General features: G+C 38.6%; 2 protein-coding genes across 2 annotated transcripts; both read right to left on the bottom strand.

Moving 5' to 3' along the window:
* Positions 1 to 4,612: 4,612 nt before the first annotated feature.
* On the bottom strand, positions 4,613 to 9,686 carry drc1 (dynein regulatory complex subunit 1 homolog (Chlamydomonas)). The gene is made up of 15 exons (XM_076084031.1): positions 9,610 to 9,686; positions 9,350 to 9,406; positions 9,232 to 9,259; positions 8,721 to 8,848; positions 8,359 to 8,542; positions 8,100 to 8,237; positions 7,366 to 7,452; positions 7,103 to 7,218; positions 6,472 to 6,606; positions 5,947 to 6,379; positions 5,590 to 5,679; positions 5,418 to 5,501; positions 5,160 to 5,305; positions 4,827 to 4,976; positions 4,613 to 4,712 (listed from the first exon to the last, which is right to left on the bottom strand). The coding sequence occupies exons 1-15, from the start codon at positions 9,684 to 9,686 to the stop codon at positions 4,613 to 4,615; spliced, it is 1,953 nt and encodes a 650-aa protein (XP_075940146.1).
* A 6,106-nt stretch (positions 9,687 to 15,792) lies between these two features.
* ostm1 (osteoclastogenesis associated transmembrane protein 1) lies at positions 15,793 to 20,768 on the bottom strand. The gene is made up of 6 exons (XM_076084299.1): positions 20,290 to 20,768; positions 19,931 to 20,042; positions 19,078 to 19,175; positions 18,876 to 18,986; positions 18,243 to 18,408; positions 15,793 to 16,933 (listed from the first exon to the last, which is right to left on the bottom strand). Exons 1-6 carry the CDS (start codon positions 20,689 to 20,691, stop codon positions 16,878 to 16,880), a joined length of 945 nt encoding a protein of 314 aa, XP_075940414.1. The 5' UTR covers positions 20,692 to 20,768; the 3' UTR covers positions 15,793 to 16,877.

The following is a 20,768-nucleotide window of genomic DNA, read 5'->3' as shown; positions in this document are numbered from 1 at the left end:
TGCGCTGGTAGCCTCCGCCCCCTCCTCCCTGTCTTTGCTTCTCTATTTAGACCCTTTGCATCCTGGATTTTCCTGTCCTAGCTCCTCTTCTCCTGTCCTGCCAAAACTCAGTTTCTTTGTTTTCTCTTGTTTACTCCTCTGTTGTCTCAGCTATAGAATAGTCTATTTTTTGCTGTATATTGTCTCAAATATTTGCTCAAGCCAGTGTCTTTTGCCACCAAGTGCCATTACACGTCTTAATCGACCAACTGTTCGGTATAGAAACACACAGGGACGTTTTTTTAGGCCTTGGAGAGCCAGGCAGCCACCAAATGCCTCATATACATATTCATCAAATAGGATGGATGGTAGAGGTGGGAAAGATTCACATGTTTCCAACTTGCAAGTTGTCACGACCATGGTTGATGTGCATTGACAACATAACACAATACTCTTGAGTTAACGACATAAGCTGACAAGAGGCAGCTATGTTTCTTTGGTTTTCTTTTGTTACAATGTGTTCAGGACAACTGCACCTAAAAAAAGAGAATAATATAATAATCACACAAGAATATGAATAACTGTTTCAAGTGTTCTGTATCATATCCTGAATATGAATACAATCAGGAGTTGAATTAAACTAAAATACAATTATAGTATTGACAATGAAAGCATCAAACCCCTCAGAGGTACCAATGGTTGTCTGGTTAAAAAAAAAGACTGGAGAAACGTCAGTGTTTGGAGTTGTTGGTCAGTCATCCATCCATTTTTATCAACATATTATTAGAAATGTGAGCATGCTGTTGTAAAAAAACACATCTCCAAATAGATGCAACACTAATGCCAGCTTTCTCTTTTACCCATGTTTCATCCCATTTCTCTCTCCCCTCACTCACCCTTCATTAACTCCTTCCTCCATCCACCTTCACCAAATTCTTTACTTTCCTCTTCCTAAAATCTCCATCCCTCTAGCCGCCCTGACACTACCTTCCTGTGGTTCCTGAGCCCACTGAAAGCCATCCGCTACCTGGTGTGCAACCGCTACAAGTGGCTGATCATCAAGATTGTGCTTGCCCTACTGCTGCTCATCATGCTGGGCCTCTTCCTCTACAGCATGCCGGGCTACCTTGTCAAGAAGCTGCTTGGGGCCTGAGAGGCTGCTGGGAGGACTGGGAGGGGGGTGGCCAGCCGGATAGATGGGGGAGCTGGTGGGCGCAAACCAAAAGGAGAGTACGAGGAGTCTCACCCACAGGAAGGGAGGCACAGGGAGGAGAAAGCGCTTTGGAAGTACGATTACATTATTTTCTTCGCTGTATGGAGAGAGGCTGAAACCACCCAAAATTACTTTTTCCTCCAAGTCATGAGAAACACTAACTGTCTAATCCTCCATCCAACCTGCAGCAAGCCTAAATAAACGAATGCTCAGTATCTGAACTCCTGACTAAAAAGCAATCATTTTCTCAAAGTGTTGTAACCCAGGATATTCTTCTTCTTTTCAAGCAATGTTACATGACAATGAATGTGTCTTTATCTGTTTATTCAACTTTTAATTAATTAATTAAGGGAAATCAGATTGCATGGACATTTATTTCAAGTGATGCTGTTGAATCTTAATCCCATTACTGCTACAATGTCTGCTGTTGTTTTAAGTTAATAGTCAACAAACGAACATTATGTTTGATAACGCTTTGCTTTAAACCCTATTTTTAGCATTTATAAGCACTATATTCACATTTAATAAAGGGTTAACTGTATAACACACTATGAGCAGAAATAAGGACATTAAAGTGTTATTAATGTACAGTTGTCAACAATTCTAGGTTCTCCTGTGAAGACATTTTATATTATTACATCTGTATTTTACTATATTATCATTTATTATCTGTTTATACAACATCCTCCTTATGGGTGCCCACAGGAGGAGTTATAGTTATTGACAAATACATTAATAAACACTTATACTGCTTATAAATGCTGAGTGGGGGGGATTAAAGCAAAGTGTTATAATGTTTTTAAACTATTATAGCTCTTGCAGTCTTTGCACACTACACTAATAATAATAATAATGTAGAAACAAAAATATAGATGTCTATTTTCCTAATTAAATCCAATGAGACATAGAACAAGATGACTCCAAAAGGGATTTGACAGGGTTAACTTCCACTTCAATGTTAAATCTCTTGGATCTAAGCAAACAAGCCAGACTTGGGTCAAATAGTATTTTCAAATAATTATTAAAAAAGAGAATAATACTAATTGTTTGCAAATATAATTTGACTAAGTCTAGTTGAAACTTAAAAGCAACAAATACTTAAAGATTACTACTGTTTTCTACCATATTGTCCATATGCATGCATCATTGTAATAATTGACCACAGAGGTCATGTGTGTTGGCATGACTGTCTCTCCAAATCAGCAACCTTCCTATTTTTAACTTTACAGATAATGTAAAGATGATTTCATGGGAATAATATTTAAGTGCACTTGAGTGAAGTGGTAAAAAGGGGGTCTGGGGTTGATTCTCTAAACTCTGGCTCCATATCGGATGGCATTGTTTGCAGTGCCTCTTACTCCCTTTCAAATTTGCCTGCGCCTGACCTCATTTGTGTTGAAGTCTTTGTTTGTAATTCTGTCTGTCACTGATTACAGAGTTATTGATTGCACTAAACTTGCCTGTTTTTACAATTTGTGTTTGTATATCTGGTGAAATGTGTCCGATATTTATTTTTTGTCTCTTTTGGCTATTTGAAATAAACTGAATTACACTGACAAGATTCCGATTGCCCTGAATATGACATAGCTTACATTTATTACACTTATTCGATACTGTATCAAACTGCGCCCCCCAACAAGTGTCTGTCAGTTTAGTAATGACAACTGGTAGAAAGCTACAGGTTGCATGGCATGTAGGATAGTACGCCATAAAAACGTTCTTAAAAAAGTCATAGTACAGTATGTCAGGAAAAGGTTATATACTGTATATCACAAAACATCAGTGTAGTGTTTCATAAAAATAAAAAGAATTATAGTATACGTCATAAAACATTCCTAAAAAGCCATAGCAAAATAATTTTGCAAATAGCATAGAATATATTATAAAAATGTCCAAAATGGCATAAAGTATGTCAAAAAGAGTCGTAACAGTATGTCATCAAAAAAAGCATACCTCATGAAACTAAATGTGATATAAAGACAATGTGCATGTCATAAAATGTCAATGAAAATGTAATAAAAAGTAATTTTACAGTATGAAATAAAATGTCATAATAAAACTGGCTTAGTATAGTATGTCATAGATAAAATCATTAAAATAATGTCAGAATAGTACTCAGTGTGATGACGGAGGAGGGGGCTAGTATATTATGTCATTAAAAAAATATAATATAGTATGTCACATTATGTACATTATGTTGAAAAAAGACGTAGTATAGGATGTCAAAAAGTGTGATAATATAGTCAAATGACAAAAGTCATAGTATAGTATGTTGGGAAAAAGTGAGAAAAATATTGTATTATGGTTGAAAATTAGTCTAGTGTGTCATTAAAATTCCTTAAAAATGATAGTATATGTCAGTCAAAGTCATAGAAACCTTTCACAAAACGGCATACTATAGTATTCCATTAAAATCTAATGTGAGAATTTAATAACATAGTACACAGTATAGTATGTCAAAATATGTAATAAAAAGATGTATAGTATGCTATAAAAATGTAATTAATTCAAAATAAGTCATAGTATAGTATGCAATTAAAAAGGTCTTCAAAAGTCGGAATATTATGTTGTAAAAACTCAGACTATAATATGTCAGACATGTAATTAAAAAAGTTATAGTATATTCTAAATAAATGTCATAGTATCGAATGTAATTAAAAGTACTAAAAAAGTAATTATATGACTTATATATGTATAATATGACATAAATAAGTCATAAATACCATTTACTATACTATAGTTAAATTAAATTTTAATCATCCGTGCTTCACCTCATTTACATTTAGCACACTACTCGACTACTGCCTCACAATGCACCCCTTAACAAGCCTCTGTCAGCTTGAGAATCACATCTTAGATAACTAGTTTCATGGTGGTGCTCTGCCACTGTCGCTGAAATTACGTTACACCGACTGGTACTTGATCGTTGTTAGGATTTGCAGACTTAGTGGGAGTTTTCCCCCCAAATGCCACGAGGGCCGACAATTTCCTTATTGTTTTATCTGCCAATTATTGTCTTGATTAATTCATTGATCTTTTTGTACTATAACATGCCAGAAAAATGTACATAACAGGTTTCCACATTTGCTTGTTTTGCTCGACCAAAATTATTCAATTAGCTACTCGAATGTGGCAAATGAAAGCATTTTCAAATCTTATTTACTTACTTTACATAATTTAGTTAGTCAATAGACTAAGCAATTAATCATTTTGCCGAATACAAGGTGTATAATTATAAAAAACACTACATTACATTATGATATTATGCATCTCACTTTATAGTACCTTACTGCTATTTTACTTTTTCCCATACTATAGCTAGGAAAGTTCTTCAATCCTCACACTAATTGAATAACTGGAAATAAATGTGACGTATACAAGAAAACTATAACAGATACATGAACATGAACACACACATACTCAGTTCAAAGACTGTTGCAGCAACATCCGCAGCTCTGTGTTCTCCTGCTCCAGACTCTGAGTCTCAGGGACGAGCTCAGAGATCTCTGTCAGGACGGCCCTGGAAACAAAAAAACACAAAACAAGTGAGTACAGAGGGTGTTTGCTTTGTGCGTGCATGCGTGTGTGTGTGTGTGTGTGTGTGTGTGTGTGTGTGTGCATGGGTGTTACTGACAGGTACTGCTGTAGTGTGTTCTCTGTGGCGTCCCATAGTTTCACTTTGTCTTCAGAGATTATATTGCCCATATTCTCCCAGTAGGCTTCATTCTCTGAAGTATCCCAGGCCTCTACATGAAAACTATGACTTTGGCTCGCTGAGCTCTCCCTTAGAAAGCACCAGAAAAACATAAGCATCACATAGAGAAAGACTGTGGTGTCATAATTTCATGTTCAAATCTCACAGACAGTACAATTGACAACCCTAATACAGCCTCTGTTGGTGTGGAGATACAGTAATGATGGAGAGTAATCTATTGCTCATGAATAAGTAGTTTAAATTAGTGCTTACCTGGACCTCATGTGCTGCTCGAGGAAACTCTTTAGAGCAGGCAGAATATGGTTAGGATTGATGAGTTCAGAGGTCAAATGAGTCATAGCCTTGGTCTCCAAATCCTCTTCCTTGTTACTGGATTCACCCGACTCAACACAAACATCCTGCAGGCAGACAAAATAGTACTAATTACAATACTCTTGTATGTCAAAGACTCAAGGCTATATTTTCCACAAGCATTAATCCACAGCAAACCTCATCTCTGCCCCTCCTGACCTCAGTCTCATCTCTCTGCTGATGTTTGTACTTTAATAAGAATTCAGCCAACTTGGGCACATCCTCCTCTTCCATGCCAAAAGACTGGAAAAGAAGGCAAGATGGCAGGTTGTTCAGTATGTGATCCATACAGTCCAACAGTACACTGATGCATTACACTACATGAACTCACGCAAAGCAGAGAGCCCAGCTTCACAACAGTCTGTTCTTCCTTCTCCAGGGGAGCCAGTAGGTTTAGGAGTTTATCCTCCATCAGGAAGCCCTGAGACAGAAGGAAGGGACACTTTTGGTTGAAGATGCTTGTCACATAATGTCATAGATGATTGAATAGAGTTATTAGAACAACCAAAACCTGTTTCAAATGATATATTGTATGCTTAAAGACACATGTTATTACTCGTTGTTTTGATGTAAATATATTTGTCATTTTAAAAAAAAGACTTGTGTCAACTTCTTGTCCGCTTCTGTACACACATCTGCTTAATCAACTCTTCCAGTGATAAACATTAACAATGAACTTGTTTCTCACCGCCTCATCACACAGCAGCTCCATCACTTTTTTCAGTGTCTCCAAAGACTGCTTCCCTTCCTCCACCTCTGCACCACTCTCACTCTGCACCGTTTTCCCTTCCTTGTACATTTCCTCATCCATGCTCTCAGTGTCAGTCTCCGGCCTAGGCCCAACTGAGAGGTCCATCATCCTCTGACTGCACTGTAAATTCTGCCCGGCGTGAAACAGCTGGGAGACAGCCTGGCGGGCAGGCATCCTGGCCTGTTTCTGAGGCTGGATGGGACCTGAGAGCTCCATGAATTCCAGGGGAGTTCGCTCCCAGGCTAAACCAAGGTGCTCCTTGCAGATCAGCGAGTCGATGACCAAAACCCTCTCCACTAGTTGCTTCACCTCCGCATCAATCATAAGCCACATCTCCTCAAATTGTCTGGCATCAGCATCTGCAAAGTGCCTGCATGAAGTGGATGGAGGTGTAAAGAAAAGAGAAGAAATTCTGTCCCACAGCATGTCAGTGTTACTTAAAACAGGATGATTATGACTTACTTGATATTCTTCTGAATTTGTTCGTATTGCTGGATTTTGTGTTTGTATTCCTCAGGCAAACGCTGGCTCTTTTTTGTAAACTGTTTGTTCTCACTGGAAGACTTAGTACGAAGGTTTCTAATCTCTATGTCCAGTCTGAAACACAAAAGCAGCAGAAGAAACAGAGAGTGAATTAGATATACCAGTGTGTACGTGTGTGTGCAGGCATGCGTACATACGTGCATGAGAAAAATCAACTACCTGATGGCCCTTTTCTTCATACGGTTCAGATTCAATCTCTGTACTGGTACCTCAACTGTTGGCTTCATTAGTTTTAGAGCCGTGATTATTTGGCTGGCCTTTTTCTGTTGATGGTGTCTCTCCAGAACATGCAGAGGCAAAACTGTTAGGGCACTCAAATACTGGGCTTTTGTATGTCAAATGGTAACCCAGTTGAAACGTTTCTTCTTGGCAATGTAATCACAATCACTACTTCTATATACTATATTATTGGTTTCTGAGGCTGATTCCAATTTAAATTAACACCAAATCAGGAGCATTTACTTTTTATAAAATGGAGCTCATATCACAAAAGTTTCATTCAAAGGATAAACTATTGGTGTCCATCTTGATATTTGTACAAACCTGACACCTCATATTCCGTTTTTGCTGAAAATAGCCATTGTTGTCAATGGTCTCCAACGTGTGATTTTGAACTTTTGCATCATACTCCTCCACTTTTTTCTTCCACTCCATTGACCTCCCCAGCTAGAAATAGATAAGATATCATTAGATACAGAGTTGATATACTGTATGTTAGATATAAGATATGAATGAAGATGAAAGCAGACTGAAGGTTGAGTATGCATGTGTAGCTGTGTGTGTGTGTGTGTGGTTTATTTTAGTTCTCCTGACCTCTTCGTCACAAAGTTCCATAATGCGTTGTTCCCATTCAGTCTTGTCTTTTGTAAGTAAGACTTCACTTTCCAGCTGATAAACTCTCTACATACAAGGGCAACCATTAGTGGGAATGACAACATTGGCATAAACAAGACTAAAAAGAGTCGACAACCATGGTAGCAGCACAGCGGTGCTTTGAGTTAACTGCTAACTTTAGCATGATAACATGCTCACAAGGCTAACAAGCTGAGGTTAAGCACTTTAATGTTTATCATGTTCACCATCTTAATTCTGCACGTTAGCAAGCATGCTAACATTCTAAACACAAAGCACATCTGAGGCTGATAGAAACGTCAGTTTTGCAGGTATTTGGTCATAAACCAAGTGCTGGAAGAATATAAAATGTGTATCTGATGATGCTAGATCGAGAGTCAGAGGATCACCAAAGTTATTACAAAAAATCCTGAGGGAGACATGAGTGCTTCTGTACTAAATTTCATGGAAATCCATCAAATTTTTGTTGAGACATTTTACTCAAAATCACAATGTGAACCTCATGGTGGTACTAAAGGGGATCCTTGTCATTCATAGAGCCATGCTAGCCAGAAAGATAAAACAATCGTGCAAATTGAATCAAGACAATAAATGAATTCCCTGTCGCTCACTGACGCATCTGATTACCCTTTGTAGATTAAAATGCAATCTACAAATTATTTAAAGCTGCTTCTTGACTGAGATCTGGGTCCCACCGAAATCTGGGCCAGCTCCTCCCTGTAGGCCTTTGTCAGGGTTTTGATCTGGTTCTTCATCATCTCTATCATCAGGTCTAGCTCCTCTTCCTGCTTCCTCAAGTCCTTAACAAAACGATCATCTCCAACTTTCATCTCCTGTTCAGACAACACACAGGAAGTTAACTTATGAATGGACAAGGCCACTAGCTACGAAGATAGATGGATAGATAGATAGATAGATAGATAGATAGATAGATAGATAGATAGATAGGTGTACCTGTTGCAGGTCTTTTATAAGTTTTTTATTGTCTTCTATGATAGCAGCACATAGCTGCTGCTGGTTGTTCAGGGCCTCCTGGAGATCCTGAGGGATCACCTTCTGCTTGGCTATCGACCAGCCTCTGGTGATCTCCTGGAATATCTCCTGACTGGATTTGACTTCATTCTCCAGCCGCTCCAACCTGGACGAAGATGGACAAACATGATGAAAAACAGGAGGAAAGAAAGACAAAAGGGTAAGGATGGTGTGGAGGATGTATAGAAAGTAAGATTACCCCTTTGTTTTTTTAAATGTATGTTTATATGGTGTTGGTTTAGGTATGGTAGTAAAAGAAACAATGGTGAATTAAATGAAATTACCTAATTCTCCGAGCTTCCTCTAACTCTGTCCTTCGCATGGACTCTTTGGCGTCAGCTGCAACTTGGATGTTGGTTACTAATGTCGTCAAATCTCTCTGCATGTTGATCATCCTCTGAGGAGTGATTAGCTAACACAAAAAAGGACAGTTTCTTTCTGAGTACATGGCAGGAAATTGCTCTCAAGTAAAATAGTAGGTCACTATATTAACAATAATATAACCAGTAGCTATTTTTGAAAAATACATAACTTAATATCACTTGATATCACCGCCCTTGTAATGTCAAATTAAGTGAACTAAAATGCAACAGGAGCTTGCTCAAATTGTGGCAGCTATCACCCACATATACACACACACACACACACACACACACGCACACACACACACACACACACACATATATTTCATATTTACAATTTGCCTATATTAGCTTAGTTTAATCCAAACAATTAGCCATAATATTACAATTCGGCATTACTTTAGCCACAAAAGGCTTTGGAAACTAAACAAACCTTTTCACTTTCCTCAACCTCCTCCTCTGGAGGCTGGCTCTCCGAGGCTGGCTCCTCATTGAGCTCCTCATTGAGCTCCTCATTGAGCTCCTCATTGAGCTCCTCATTGAGCTCCTCATTGAGCTCCTCGCGGGCCTCCATAGTGGGGTTTACTTCAATATCCTGTGTGGAGACCCTGAAGGTTGTATGCAAACGAAATGATGTAAAAAAAAAATAGATTAAAACTGCAGTCTCTGAATATTACTAACCCACATGTTATCATTATTATAACTATTACCATAACAAATAATCCATGCTGCAAGACAACCAACATTACAATAGGATTAATACTTTTTCACGGTATTTACGGTAACGTTAAACGTTAACTAGCACACTTACGTGTTCTTAGCCTCTTGATTTTCGGACAACACAGAAGGTTCAGACTCCTCTTCTTGATCCTTATCAACTTCTTCCATATTAAGAGTCTGCTGTTTGGACGTTATTGGCATAAACTGTTAAATATTGTAATGATCGTGAAGATAACAAAGTAACAGGTCTGTGTCGCCGCAGTCTGTTTGGTAAACGTTGGCATGGCGACAGAGTGCAGAGTGACGCGTGCTGCCTTCAAGTGTCCCTCGTAAGATTTAAACTTCAAGATCATGTACACAAAAAAACAACAAAAAGAACAACATACTGCATATTTGGAATTTATTTTCTTTATGTTTCACTTTCAACGCTCTCTGGCTCTGAGCCTTGCAGGTTTTCATTCAGCATGTAGGTAGTTTTTGTCTACAAAGTGTATTAACATTTTTTTATTTGCTTTATATCTTAAATAAAAAAGTAATTCCAAAAGTATAAATGAAGAAAAAATAATTCTGTGGCCCCAAGAAGCTCGTGAGACAAAGCTTGGACGTCCACTAGCAGATGCTGATCCATCAATACAGAATAGAGACACAACAGGGACTATGCATCACATTGATTCAATTTTGAATATGTGGACTATCACAAAGAATCAAAAAACACAGGACATGATGTTTGTCTGTCCTTTGTGCCAAGATGGTGAGCACTTCCAGGAAATTAACCTTGTTTTGAGTGGTTGACGATCGACAATATACAGCAAGATATAGATACATTTTTCACATTATAGTAGTAGCAATGCCGAGAGAGTGAACCACCGAGTCTGGCATACAGCATAAGTGGCGTGGTGCTGCCATCTAGTGGCAGCATCATATTTCCAAACTTCTGTAATATAACTCAAGGCAAGTTTTGGACATTCTGCACCACACCAATATTGTCTGTTTTCTCCAAAAATGTATTTTTTCTGGAAAGCTTTGGATTAAGTTGTTGACACGTGTTTTATTGGCAAGGCTCTATGGTGACCATTTAGGAAATTAAAATTAAAAGGCTCATTAACTCAGCATTTTTACAGGAGAGGTATATGTTCAAAGACAACTTGAACTATACAACTGTTACGTTAGTATCAAATAGAACATGAACTTGACTTTATCACAATTATAAAACTACACTACTCATAGGCTGGATCCTAACACCATTTGTCAGCTACAAATGGGGTCGGCCAGGCTACTCTTAAAGAACCATGCAGTTCTTTTAATCAATATTAGACAACAGCACAAGGCCAAAATGTCAGTTGCTGTGAAAAACTATGTGAAACATTTAAAAGGGGAACTTAGTGTCTACAAAAATCATGATAAGTTATCTAAAACACAATCAAAAACAAACAGGTGCATAATAGATGTACAATATATAACTGGTTACTAAATGGTATTAATTTGCATGCGATAAAAATGGCCAAATATTGATTAAAAGTTTTTGCAGTGAGGGAAAAGTATCATTAAACATTAAACACTGCTACAAGTGAGGGCTTTAATGTTTAATGTTCTTCATTTTGAGCAAAATGAAAAAAGTGACATGAGCTGCAACTTCAATGTTATATTCAGAAGCTGACTGGAGGTGGCGCTACGGTCTTGTGATCAAAATTCTAATTAGGTTCCACAAACTAATATACTTGAAACGTTTCCCTTTTGACAAGATGCATGTTTCAAACACATGCAGATTAAGCAGCACTCTCATGTGCAACGTTCAAAAACAAATCCAGTGCACTTACATGCTTACAATTCAGACTTTCTAATTCACCCACACACTCCACACAAATGATAAATGTCTTCTCAAGCTGATGGCAAGATGGGCACTCTCTGGATGTTGACACAAACAAATCCACACATGGGTCAGATGTTCCTGCCCTGAGGAGTGCCCCCCTACCGGCCCTGCCCGTTGGCAGCTATCATGCTCGCCATCACCCCCCCGGGGCACCTCGCCGCTCTTTTGGCCTCAAGTGGCCTCAGTTGCTACTGAGCCAAAAGGGATGTAAGTCAGCCAGCAAAGGTTTCTGACATATGATCCAGCATCTGTGATGTCACCAACAGCTGACTTGTCATAAGACCTTTGTGAAAGGGGGGAAGTAAGGGATGAATGAGGAGTAGGCCTTATTTTCAACAGACCCTTAGCTGGAACGCTGAGTGCTTTTGCATCAAGCTTCAGAGATTACAAACTGAATGACTGCCATTAGAGAGTGATTCTATAATCTATTATAATACCATAAGCTAGGGATTGACAGACTTTGACCCCCACTCGCAGGTGTATAATAAGCCCCATTCACTCTGCATATGCTCCGTGAGAGAGGGTGCATGAGTGTGTGTCTGCTAATTCCAACCCCCAGGGGCATATGTTTACTCCTTCTTCAACAAAGCATCATATTCATTGCTCAGGGGTTGAGAGGTGCAAAATCTAAGCCTGACCTTCAGCCAGTTAACTAACTGACAGCTTAGAGTGTTGGTGGTGGGGAGGGGTTGCATAACAACTTAAGTCCTGACTAACAGTTTCTTAATATTGCAATAACGAAGGAGACGTTTGCTGCTCCGTAACACGGGGGTGCACTGTACAGAATACAGAAGAGTGGAGGACGGCTGCAGAGGACAGCAGAGAATTCGAAGGCATTTAGTCTAGCGGAGGCCGTGACCTTCTCAAAGAACAAATCATTCATTTAACAAGAATTAGATTTAACATACAAAAGGGGAAGGCCAGATTCAGGAACAACATGACGAGTCTCTGCCTACTCCTCTATCAAATATGAAATGTACTGGCCTTGTATCAAGGTAACTTGTGCAAAGAAAAGTATGTTTTGCCATCACCAGGAGCAACTATTGCAAACAGGTACACAGATTTCCCCCAACATAACCATGTTGCCTCTAAATGTTCAGCTGCACAACCTTCACATAGAGAGATTCAGGGATTTGTTGCCCTCATAATTGTAGTAACTAAAATGATATCAAGGTCTGTGCAGCCCACAGTCCTCATTTCTTATCAGGCATGGTCTGAGGAGGGGTTTGTGTTCAGCCACTGAAACATCGACAATCCTCAGTTCAGCTCCAGCCGTCATGCTCCAACATTTCTGCTTTATTCCCTCTTCAGCTATAAAAAAAAGTAAACTAACGAGTTCAAACATTACAGTTACCCAGAGCTAAAGAAAAGAACAAATTGTTGCACAATTTTATGGTCTGGATTTATAAAAATGACAATTTTTATTGTCCATCAGCATTCAAGAGAACAATTGATTGTTTTCTTCATCTAACATCGGCTCTATTTGAGGAGGTTTTTAGATGATGACAAACTTGTTAACTCTACTTCCTTTCTAGAAATGTATCAATAAATTATTGATTTAAACTGTTGGAGTCTAGTTTTGGAATAATACTGGCGTTTTTATAGCGTGTGTATTTTAGATACAGTGTGCATTTATGACCAAATTACAATTATTACAGATGGTTTTGTCCCAGTGCATTGCTGAAGGGACTAGATTTTTGAATTAAAATGAAGCTGTGCAAGGCACTACTATGCTACAATGTTTAAATTAAAGATGAATTTGTTACCATTTTGAATGTAAATCAATATGCAATAACTGCCATAATCATTTCTTTTGTAAATTTCTACAGACTGTCCATTCTAGCGGTCATATAGTTTTCTACAAAATGTCTAACACATAAAAACATTCTCCTTTTAATCCAGCAGAGAACTAGAGCAAGCAGCCAAGATCAAGATATTAGTCAGTTTACAAAATCATATTCATTTCTTCCACATAAACTTTAACACTTTGTAACTTACAGTAATTTATTATTCTCAGTCATTGTTTCTTATCAAAGCTCTTTGAGAGTGGATTAGGTGTACAATAATTATGTGTGGCATTAGGCCATGATTACTAATGGCTTGTGTTATTTTTGTTGCACTGCAGTCGGTTCAGTGAGAGGATAAATCAGCTGCCTTTATCATTGCATTGTATCATAAAACATACACAATGTAGCCCATTTAAAACAAGTAATGAAGTTTTGGGGTTATTCAAGTGTGTAAAAGTGTGCACACTTACAGTTCAAATGAAAAATGTTATTCTTGCAGCTAACTAAAAAAATCTTTGTATCTCTTTTACACAGTGACAATGAAGACTCCAAAGCTGACCTATAATAAAGGTGGCTGCCTCTATCTCTCAAGGGGAAGTATGAGGGACCAAAGACTAGGAAATTAAATACTTCAACTTTAAAAAAATACTGTCTTTTTGTCGGATGTGGAGCCAATAACTAAATATCATAGATCTAAATCCAGAGTCTGACTCACTAGGCACTTTACAGCCTAAAACTGCTGAACTGGAGCATCTGTTTTGGTCAGTTTTGCAGTGTACATGGGACAATTTCAAGAAATGCAGTGATTTAAATGTGTTTATAGGAATAAATGCCGCTGCATACAGAAGTCTGTCAGCTAATGATCCAAAGTAATTTGGCAAAATGTGATGTAAGGCTATAAACCTTAGCTGAAAACAGTGATGGGAAGTAACTAAGTACATTTACTCAAGTACTGCACTTCGCTATAGTTTGGTGGTTGAATTATATATGATGCTACTATATACCACTGTATTTCAGACGGAAAATGTGTTGGTAAATAAATACATGTTTTAAGACATATTACATCTACTCATTCTCCTGCATAGTAACATCCCAGTAAATGTACAAATATTGCTGTTTTTGAAATCAAAAAGAAAAGATATCTCCCACTTTTCTATTTCAAGTTTCCACGCCACACTTCTGTAGGTTGCATATCGATCCATGATTGGCTACTAACCAGTTGTTCACAAAAAGCACTTTCTCCTCTTCAGCAGATGAATGCAGGCTTCTGTGTCAAACTCTACACATACATCATCCTGCAGAGAGAACTAATGTGCAAAAAAACAAAAAGAGTAGAGGGGGGGCGGGGGTTAAAATGAGCTCCATGTACATTATTAAACGTCTGCTTATAAGTTAAGGCATTTATAGTCTAATACTAATAATATAACATAGGATATAGTAGGCTAATGCACACCAAATGTAGACATGAGTACTTCTTCTTTTACAGCTGCAGGCTACATTGTTCTGCCAAACTTGCGCTCTCTGAATGCAGGACTTCTCATTGTAAAGGAGTGTTTTGATTGGGATATTACTACTCCTACTACTGAATAGTTGTTTCACCATTGACTGTAAATGACTGTAAATCACTACACAGCTTTTTCCATCGGTTCTCTGATTAACGTGGCGGCCTCAGGTCCATTTTTGCCGGGACCTTTCATGACGTTCAGGCCCGCTTAAGGACCCGGTGTGGTGCAGAAAAGCAACGAGGCTGAACGGGAATCAAAGCTGTCATTCTTGAGCTGCGGGCCGCGCCACACACGAGCCGCTCAACACACTCCACTGTGCGGGAGCGCGAATGACAAAAGCCCGTGTCTTTAGCCGCTCTACTGGCCGCAACCGGATCATGACTCGGCATATGCGTAATGCTCTTAGACCTGCTGATGGCCAGCAGTGGCTGCGCTCCACAAGACCAAAAAGCCAAAGGAGTTTAACGGATGTGTTGCTGCGATTATTTGGCCAATCTTTATCCCACATCTAGATTAGCTGCTAATGACGGAGGAAAAACCTCGTTGCAAAAAACACACGCCATGCAACCCGAGAACAAGGGCCATTACTGTGTGAAGAAACAGGTTTAACCACAACACAGCAGCTCTTTAGGCGTATAAATGCAGTCACAGTCATGGAGTATTTAGGCCCTTTAAGCACAGCAACATAAATACTCCAAGTAAAAGGTATGCATTCAATGTAGAGAGGTAATAGCAAATGTACTTTAAAGTATAAAAAGTAGAAGTACTAATTGTGCAGATCGGCCCCTTTCAAGATTATCATAATGGATATTAAAAAAAAAAATCAAAATACAAAAGTATTTTAAAGTTGTAGATGGTTGGGGGTCATTTGAACTGAATATCGATTAAATTGCATTATATGTTGAGAGATTGTCATGTATTTTTAATGCACATTTTAATCTGAAATGTAACTGGTGCAATCGTAGTAAGGTACAATATTTCCATCTAAAATGTAGTAGTATAAAGTAATGGAAATACTTAGTAATGGAAATACTTAGTAATCAAGTCCTTGAGTAAATACACGTACTTACTTTCCACCACAGTGGTTAAATTACAGCGCATGCATCTGTAGGTTTTTTCTGACGTAAAAATATTTATTTGGTCTTATGCATTCAAAATTAATCACTTCACAGCAAATACATTTCTAACAGGAAAATGCATCAATTCAACACCCATAAAGGAGACATAAATGAGACTTTACTGTCATGAGCAGTCAGAAGCCCCCAAATTAAGTTAAACATCTGTGGAAAATGACAACAAAGCACATTAAAAGCTTTATGCAACCACAAAAAACACTGACTGGAAAACAGGTAACATCACAGTGTGGTACTCTGGAGTGCTCTTACATTATGTCTTTATCTACTCCCCCCCCACCCCACTGATGTGCCTCCCCTTCTTACAGCAGATACATGTCACCACTAATGGACATCAAGTGCTTCCTTTTTTTGCAGCTCTCTTCTGGACATACATTAGAGACAGAAAACACGTTTTTTTTCAACCCATAAGTAGAGCTCATACACGCACTCGTACACAAGCCACTCTTTCTAGTGACAGCGATGTGCATCAGGCTACAGGATGCACTGAAAAACGTGAAGACTGTTAACGAGTTGAAAGGAAGGAGAGGCCGGTATCTGTGCAGCAACATGAAGAATAATCTGATTAGTAGTTTATAAAGTTAGATGTTATTTGATTCAAACAGCCTGCTTAATATAGATACAAAATGTCACTAATTAAAGCTCGTCTCAAATTACGGCAGTAAGGGGCAGACTCAAACACAGTCCGTGTATAATTTATTTGTTTGTTTTGCTGAAAAATTCTGAAAATATTAATTCTGCATGCTTTTGTTTAATGCGTTTCAAACACCATTTATTACATTTTGAGAAGAATATTTTGAGGATATGAAAGCAAATGTAAAGCAAAAGAAAGCAACAACAACAAAAAAGCAACAGGTGCCCAAAGCATTTCATTCTTATATCTGGATTCTTGAAGTCCTCTGAATACTGATCACAGTCTCTTGAAAACAAACAGGCAACGCTGTTGTTCACTCTGCTACATTCAAACCTCAGGCACAAGATGATGAGGAGTCCAATCTTCTCCCGGGTTGTAACTTCTAATAAAAGAGTGTTGTCCTCTCTTTTAGTCAACACCTGTCTCCTCCTCAGCTCAGTTTGCTCTGAATGTTCATCAGACTGGAGTATGACTTTGCCCGTTTGGCTGGGAAGAGACAGAACTTGCATTACTTTACAGAAATGACAAAAAAATACATTTGACTTACTTTGAGCTATTCTAGTAATTAAACTACAAGATGTTTGTTAAATAGTTTTTTAAACGTGCATTAATAATATTCAAATTCAAGCTGAGATGGTTGTGATAAATGGACACTCTTGAGGGAAATAATGAAGTTAATAGGATTCCTGAAGCGCTGCAGATAAATCAACGGTCCTACTTTCATGAATCTCTCTATTAGCATAGACATCGCTCATAAATTAACATATAAAGCTTCCGGTTCTGCTCTGAAAACGGAGAATTTGTGGGAAAATTTCATTCGCAAATCAGGATTACAGCCTCGTAGTTGTTGTAGTTTACCTCTATGTCTGTCCAAAATGTCATCATTTCATCCTAGTAGACATTTGTGTGGAATGGTCATAATTAGCATATGACGTATAGTGAGTTATGGCCAAAAACATTGAAGTTGGTGCCAAATTTGAAGAAATTCCCTCAAGGTGTTGCAAAAGTCATGGAGATGTGAGAATAAGAGTCTATACAGTAGGTGATGTTACACTGTCAGGTGCAATAGAGGACGCTCCCCCATGGGCTGGCTTCACAACAATATTTATATAGATTACATTTGTAGTGTCTTCATTTTGTTTTAAGATTAGTCTAATGCAAGTAACAGTTTAAAAAAAACATCTCCTGCAAAGACCCTGAGAGAAAGGAAAAAACTTTGTCGGACTTAAAAAATTGGCAAAACATGATGATGATATGATCAACAGATGTCAATATGGTTTTAAGTTTATTTAAGGTATTTCTCTTTATTTCACTTCTTCCTGAAACACATTTAAACTCCAAATGTATTCAGATTAGGAATTACAATTCTAATCTGGCAGTTCTGAATAACGTGAAAGTTTTGATAAAATTCCAACATGACAAGTACTTAAATTACTCGTACGTGCTACTTAAGAACTAATCTGTCCCTACAAGTGTTTCCCAAAGCCGAAGTAAAACAGTCACTGCCCTCCTCAGTCTTTGGAAATGCTCTCTGATGCTTGAAGGCTACCATCATCCACCAATACGCACACAAAAAAAAAAAAGTCATCTAACCTTATGATCCTGAGATTTGCAGGAGGAGACCCCACAATGCTATAAATCAACCTAGAACACTCCCTCCTTCCTCCATCTCTGCCAAACCCCAATATCACAGTCAGTCGTCAACCCCCCCCCCCCTCCACAAAGACCCCGAACCCCTCAAAACCCTGTCAAAAAATCTGTGTGTGACAATGAGCGAATTAAGCTGGTTACTCACGGTGTATGAGCTTGCGTTTCTTTTGTTCAGAGTGAAGGAAGCTGCTCAAGTAGAAGATGATGGGCAGAAAGAGCATGAAGCTGGACACAGCGATGACAGGCACCGTCTCCTCACGGGGGAAGGAACAATTGTACTTCTTACTCCACAGTATGCGAGTCATATTCATCTGAAACGAGGCAAAGTGCCAAACGCAACAGAAGCTTCAGTTGAGCACATAATTATAGGACACTATTAATTCGACTGTCGAATGTTTACTGTACTCAGGGACTCTACATCCTGCAGTTCTCATTTAAATTATAGGAGAGGATTCAGGAGCAAAATCCTGCAACCTCAACAAATATGTCATTCATTTTAATTTAGTTTTCAGATTTTTTTTTTATTTCTTGCATTTCTGATCACATTCCTGAAATAAAGGTCCAAGCTCAATTTTCCATTTTTGTCACGATTTATCATCATTCTAATATGAAATCAGCAATCATTGAGATACTGTAAGACCAAACTAAACCATTGAAAATAATATCTAATTTCATAATCATGGCTAAAACATCAACTCTGTCGGCAGAAAAGGTTAAAGAAAACCACACTTCCTGTCTCTTCACAAAACTGACTTCTATAACTCCCTGACGTACATACCGCATCCTCTATGTCGATACACATCGTCTCATTTGTCTCCATTCTGCTGTACAGCTCATTCAGGCCTCTGTACGGGGTCTTGCAGTCTTTGCACAGTTCTGTTTGGTTCCCCTGTAAAGAACAGACATCGTCGTCAACTTCTGAACACAAACGTGTAATAGACAGACGGACATCATCTCCTAATTCTTAATTTACGGCGTACCTGTTTATACTTGTTAAAGCAGGTGATAGTTTGGGTGTGCGCGTTCAGGAAGTACAGCGTGTCATTGGTCAGGCTCTGGAATCCGTTAGTGATACATTCTACACAACAGAAAGTAAAAACATCGTTAAGTCTATTTATTCAACAAAAGTGGACAAATTTAAATCAGATGCACAGTAATGTTTTGTGATGGTTTCACATTGGTCGCATAAATTACTTTCCCCTATTTTATAAGTTTAGCAATACAATTGTTACGTAAAACCTTTGCTTAATGTTTGTCAGCAAAAAAGGTGTCTGGAGGAACAAACTTAAGTTGAAAAAATGTGCAAACCCTCATCTGTGAGGGTTTATTTCTTTGTTACATGTGATAGTAAACTGAATACCTTTGTTTGTCATGTAAAACAAGCTATTTGATGACATCACCTGCTGTGGGAAAGTTGACAGGCATTTATCACTGTGTTCTGACATTTTAAAAACCCATGAACCAATTGAAAAATCAATAATTAATGAAAATAATTCTTACAAACCACATACTCTTTCTGGTGATGCAATTATCTCATAAAGTCACGAGCAGCTATGGGTCATACTGGGTATCGTTTGGCTGAAAAGTCTATAAAAATGAGTCACGTGTTTGATCTGGGTTTCCACATCCACCGCCCGCTCTAATTAAAACCTCCCGTGCAAATCACTGAACTGAAGTTTCCTCAGCTTGACCCTGCACTCTGACCTCTTTGGTCAAATGCATACCCATCAGTGTGCGAGTCAGAAGTTCAAACAAAGGCCGAAGTTCCCAATTACACACAAACAGTCACAATAATTCAGATATATGTACTTAAAATGAATGCAGAGGACTCACTGCCACAGTCTGATTTGATCCAAATGTCTTTCACGTTGCTGTAGAGCAGGTAGACCAGCATCAGCCGATCACTCCGCAGGAGGCTGTCCCTGCAGCTTTCATTAGCACCCATCTGAGGACACACAGGCACACTCATCATGTCATTCACTCAGATGTTTTTATGCTAAAAAAAACAACAAGTTCCTCAGCTTTCTATTGATAGCAAGTGAAGCAGATGAATTCTTGTTTCCTCTAATTTGTCACTAGCAGTCAGTCACATCACGAGACTCGTGACTCTTGACGCACAAACAAGGCTTGTCCTAGTTTTAGGGCAAACTAAAAAAAAACAGAAAAAAAGGTATTCGTTACTGAGCACGCACCTGGTCTGACGAGATGTTCATATAGATGTCAGTGAGGATGCTATAATTGGAGAAACACATCTGGCAAACTTGAACGGGTCGGGCAAAAGTCGCCAAGCAGTTCACGTAGGCAGAATATCTCTGTCCGAATATTTTAAGCAGCTCGCTGCAGTAGACGCTGATCTCCGGGTCTTCTGGGGAGGACGAGAGTAGATTGAGGGACAACAGGGAGTCCTCACCGGGTTCAAACACAGGCGAGTTAACCACAACAACAGCAGCAGCTGCGGGGCTGAAAGACGAGGCTTGTCTCATCGTGTCCGCTGATTCTGTTGCGCTGACGTTTACTTCACCGCTAGACACGAGAGCATACATGTATGATAATACTAACAAAACCAAAAACGAACTGTTTTTGTAAAGAGACATGGTCGAAAACGGAGATTAAAACGCCTGTTCCGCTTCTTTCACCACACACAACCCATGACTTCCTGGTTGTCTCCCAA

This window comes from Anarhichas minor, unplaced genomic scaffold, assembly GCF_050575085.1.
Source record: "Anarhichas minor isolate MPS153535 unplaced genomic scaffold, ASM5057508v1 ptg000136l, whole genome shotgun sequence".
Lineage (NCBI taxonomy): Eukaryota > Metazoa > Chordata > Actinopteri > Perciformes > Anarhichadidae > Anarhichas > Anarhichas minor.
Note: the sequence above shows the minus strand (reverse complement) of the source record. Positions and strands in the feature narration are given on the sequence as shown.

Coding starts and splice junctions, on each gene's coding strand:
- ostm1 (XM_076084299.1), bottom strand. CDS start 20,691: ATGTCTCTTTACAAAAACAGTTCGTTTTTGGTTTTGTTAGTATTATCA. Junction 20,043..20,289: donor TGAACATCTCGTCAGACCAG/GTGCGTGCTCAG, acceptor GTGTGTCCTCAG/ATGGGTGCTAATGAAAGCTG. Junction 18,409..18,875: donor GTATCGACATAGAGGATGCG/GTATGTACGTCA, acceptor GCCTCGTTTCAG/ATGAATATGACTCGCATACT.
- drc1 (XM_076084031.1), bottom strand. CDS start 9,686: ATGGAAGAAGTTGATAAGGATCAAGAAGAGGAGTCTGAACCTTCTGTG. Junction 9,260..9,349: donor GAGGCCCGCGAGGAGCTCAA/TGAGGAGCTCAA, acceptor GAGCCAGCCTCC/AGAGGAGGAGGTTGAGGAAA. Junction 4,977..5,159: donor GAGCAGCACATGAGGTCCAG/GTAAGCACTAAT, acceptor GTGCTTTCTAAG/GGAGAGCTCAGCGAGCCAAA.